General features: G+C 54.2%; 1 protein-coding gene across 1 annotated transcript in view; it reads right to left on the minus strand.

Annotated features, from left to right (window-relative positions):
* The window catches only part of DLL3 (delta-like 3 (Drosophila)), an 8,541-nt gene that overhangs the window by 1,386 nt on the left and 3,151 nt on the right, over positions 1–4,004 (minus strand). The window contains exons 4-6 of the mRNA XM_005868843.2: positions 3,951–4,000; positions 2,717–2,934; positions 1,578–1,800 (exon numbers count right to left, since the gene is read on the minus strand). Coding sequence (XP_005868905.2) covers positions 1,578–1,800; positions 2,717–2,934; positions 3,951–4,000 — 491 coding nt within the window. The remainder of the gene's footprint in view (positions 1–1,577; positions 1,801–2,716; positions 2,935–3,950; positions 4,001–4,004) is intronic.

The raw sequence follows: 4,004 nt of genomic DNA on the forward strand, positions 1-4,004 counted from the left end.
CAGAGCCCGCCTGTGGAGGAGGGGCGTGAGGGGCGCCGCCCGGAGAGGGTCTCCCCCAACCGCCCGGTAGTTTCTCAGCTCAGTAAGCCCCACCCTCACCTTTTCTCTGGTTTCCCTGTGTCTCTCCATCTAAATCCAGGGCCAGCCGCTAGGAGTGTGCTTGGAGCTTCTTGCCCTCTGGTGAAATCTTGATTAACTGAGCCTCACCTTGTCGGCTGCCTGTGTCTCTCTTTTTCTATCGGCCAGAACGACGGGTCTGAACCACCTGGCCTTTGCCCAGGACTTCTCCCTCTCCCGCCATTCTTTTCAGGTTTCTTTTCCAGGGCTCTACCTTCAGGTCTGTGCTCAGATGTCCCCTCCTCCAGGAAGCCCTCCGGGAATCTCCCTCCATCCCAGTCCTGCACTCCCCATGACTACTCTGAGCTGTAGCTGAGGATGACTCTTCTCTGTCTTCCCCTTTGGATTGATACCCTCATGAAGGCAGGGCCCAGAGCTGTCCTGGTCACTGCTGTGTCCCTAGTATCACACAGCCCAGAATGAATACTCAGTGTTTTGGTGAGAATTAGTTATAATAAAAATGCACCAAGCTCTTTACATTCATATTAAAACTTTTAGCACCTAGTTCAAATCAGGTCTCTCCACTGCTCAGACATCTCCTGTGGCTCTATCTTTTTCTGGATGAAACCAGAATCCTCCCCCGTGGCCCAGGAAATTCCATAGGATCTGTCCTGGTCACCTCCCTGACCTCATCTCTCACTTCACTGCTTCAACCACACTGGCTTCCCTGAGATCCTCAACACACCTGGCACATTCCTAACTCAGGGCCTTTACAACTTGCTGTTCCCTCTGCCTGGAACATAATCTTTCCCCAGATCCCACATTGCTCCCTCCCTCACTACCTTCAGAAGGTCCTCCCTAACCATTCTAGCTAAAATGTCAACCGGCCTCCACCCCATATATACTCCCCATTCCCTTTCTGGCTTTATTTTTCTTATTTTTATCACCGTCTAACCTCGAACACATTTAGTTATTTATCTTGTTTATCTGCCCCATCAGCTCTATGAGGGCAGGGGCTTTGGTTTCATTCCCAGTGCCTAGAACAGTGATGGCGAACCTATGACATGCGTGTCAGAGGTGACACACGAACTCATTTTTTTGGTTGATTTTTCTTTGTTAAATGGCACTTAAATATATAAAATATCAAAAATATAAATCTTTGTTTTACTATGGTTGTAAATATCAAAAAATTTCTATATGTGACACGGCACCAGAGTTAAGTTAGGGTTTTTCAAAATGCTGACACGCCGAGCTCAAAAGGTTCGCCATCACTGGCCTAGAACAAAGTCTAGCACATTGTAGATGCTCAATAAATATTTATGAGATAGGAATATTACCTGACCCATTTGACAAAAGAACGAACTGAGGCTGGGAAGAGGGGCACTTCTCCAGGCCCTGGGGCTAAAGAAGGCAAAGGCAGGGTTCTCACCCGGGACTGTCTGATCCAAGCCCTGCTCTTGCACACTGACCATGCAGTGACCCTCACCCTCATCCCTGCTGTTCTGGTCTCCCCACCTCACCGTTTTGGCATGGCTGCAGGCTGCACCGGTCAACCCTCTTCTCACAGTTGGAGCCTTGGAAACCAGGTGGGCAGTGGCAGATGTAGGCAGAATCCGGGTCTGTACCTCCCACACACAAGCCACCATTGAAACAAGGTCCATCCGCACATGTCACCCCACTCACCTCACATTGCAACCCATAAAACCCACGGGGACAGGCACATTCGAAGGATCCGGGTGTCTCCTGGGCAGGGGCAAGAGGACTTTAGATTGAGGTCTCCTTGGAGCAAAATCCCATGCCCTTCCTTAGTCTTGACCCTGGGGGCTGCTCCTTGTCAGGACTCACCTCCCAGCATGCAGGGGCCTCACCTAGAAAGCCCTCCCAAGACAACCCCTCCCTCTACTCTATGCTTCTGGGTCTGCCCATCCAGCCCACAGGGAAGAGGCTATGAAGGCCCTGAGAGAGCCCATTCCCACCTCTACTCCTTTGCCTACCAAATGCTGCTGCCCAGTCTGCCCTCCCCAGTTCTGTCTGCACAGCCAATCGTGAGCTCCTAGCCCTGAGCCACCCTCCTCCACGGATCCTTCCTCAGATCTCCCCCTAGAAGGCCCTTCCCCTAACTTGAACCCTGAGTATGTCTCCCTGTTCCATGCTGGCAGTGTCCAGGGGTCCACATTATCCCAGCACACACCAGGCTCACTCCCACAGCCACACCTTTGCTTACCCCAGGCCACTTACCTGGTCTACCCTCTGCAGTCACCTCCCCTCAGCCAAATTGGATTTCAGAAGCCCCAGCCCTGGGCTCATCTCCAGGAGGCCCTCTCCGATATGCCCCCACCCCAAGTCCCCACGCCATCTGGTCCCACCACTCCACACCTGGAGTCCAGAGTTGTTCTCTGTCCCACAGGAAGGACAGTTTGTGGCCCCTCAGGACTCATCATTCCCACACTACACCCTTAGGTGCCATCTACGGGGTCTACTCTCCCCAATCCCATTCCTAGCACCCCATCCTAGATGCAGACTGGACAGCTCTAGGAAGCCCTCCCCTGACAGCTACCCCAGCCTTCCCCAGGTTGTTGTCTCATGGAGCCCCAGTCAGGGGACGGCGGGAACTCCCAGGGTTACTTATCAGGAAGAGGTGGGAGGGGGTGATACTAACACTACAGCTGCCCCCGTTGGCACATGGATTCCCATCACAAGGCCCAGGACCAGGCATGAGGCATCCAGTGACAGCGGAGAATGGGCCCCTGGAGCTGAGACAGGTGCTGCTGGAGACAGGGACTGTGCAGAGGGGCCCAGTCCAGCCTTCCAGGCATTGACATTCATCAGGCCGCTCACAGAAGCCATGCTCTGGGCTGCAGCCGGCTCGACATGCCGCTATGGGGGACAGAGAGGCAGAGGGAAAAGGAATATTGATGAGGACAGAGTTGTTTCTAAGTGCTCTCTGTGCACCATCTTGTTTCGTCCTTGTGACACAACCCTCTGGGCTACATGGTATTGTAACCCCCAGTTAATAGACAGGGAAACTGGTGCCTAGAGAGGTGGAATGACTCGCCCAGGTAGAAAGTAAAGGAGTGAGAGCAGAACACAGGCCACTGGCTCCAGAGTCTGTGCTGGGGGATGAAGAATGTTGGAGCTCACAGGTCTGAGCTTAGAAAGGGGAGGATGAGGGAAGAGCATCTGGGGTTGGGGAGGGACCCTGGCTTTTTATGGGAAATGGGAGGGTCTTGGATTAGAGCAGGTCTGGGAAGATCTGGATTAGCCTAGGAGTCCTAGGAGCTTTGGTGGGGCTCAGACATTTGGGGAGCTGTCTGAGGATTCCCAGGATGGAGGTCGGGGAACCCAAGCTTTAGAAGGCAATGAGGTCTGGCCTGCATTTGCAGGGAGGGAGGATGAAGGATCCTTTAGGGGGCGAAGGGGAACTCCAACGGGTTTCCAAAGCGCCTGGGTGGGGGTAGGGAGGGCCCCAGAATGAGAAGAGCTCTGTTGGTCCTAGCATCTGGAAATGGGTGTGGGTTAGGGGAGGAAGGGGGGATACCAGCATGGGAAATGTGTGTGGGGTTTCTATTTGGGGCAAAAAGAATGCTAGGAAGAGGAAAGGGGCCTGGAGTGCCAAGGCAGGACTGGAGAGTAGTCCAACGTCCTCAGTTTTCCTGAAGCGGGTAGCTGGACCATGGGAGGGAGCTAAGGCCCATGAGTGAAACTAGAGTGGGGCCCGGGCAGCAGTCAGTGGCACTCCCTAGTTTCCTGGAGTGGGGTTCTGGGGTATCTGGTGAGGGTTCTCCAGTCCCCAGTTCCCTGAAGAAGGCAACTGGGTTGCAAAAGGAACCCAGGGGCGGCGAGTGGCGCTAAAGAAGGGCCGGAAAAGAGTTGGGGCAGAACTCAGGACTCACGCTGCGCCTCGCACTCGTCCTCCACCGGCGCGCAGGGGCGCAGTCCCGGGCTGC

This window comes from Myotis brandtii, unplaced genomic scaffold (genome assembly GCF_000412655.1).
Source record: "Myotis brandtii unplaced genomic scaffold, ASM41265v1 scaffold277, whole genome shotgun sequence".
NCBI classification, from domain to species: Eukaryota; Metazoa; Chordata; class Mammalia; order Chiroptera; family Vespertilionidae; genus Myotis; species Myotis brandtii.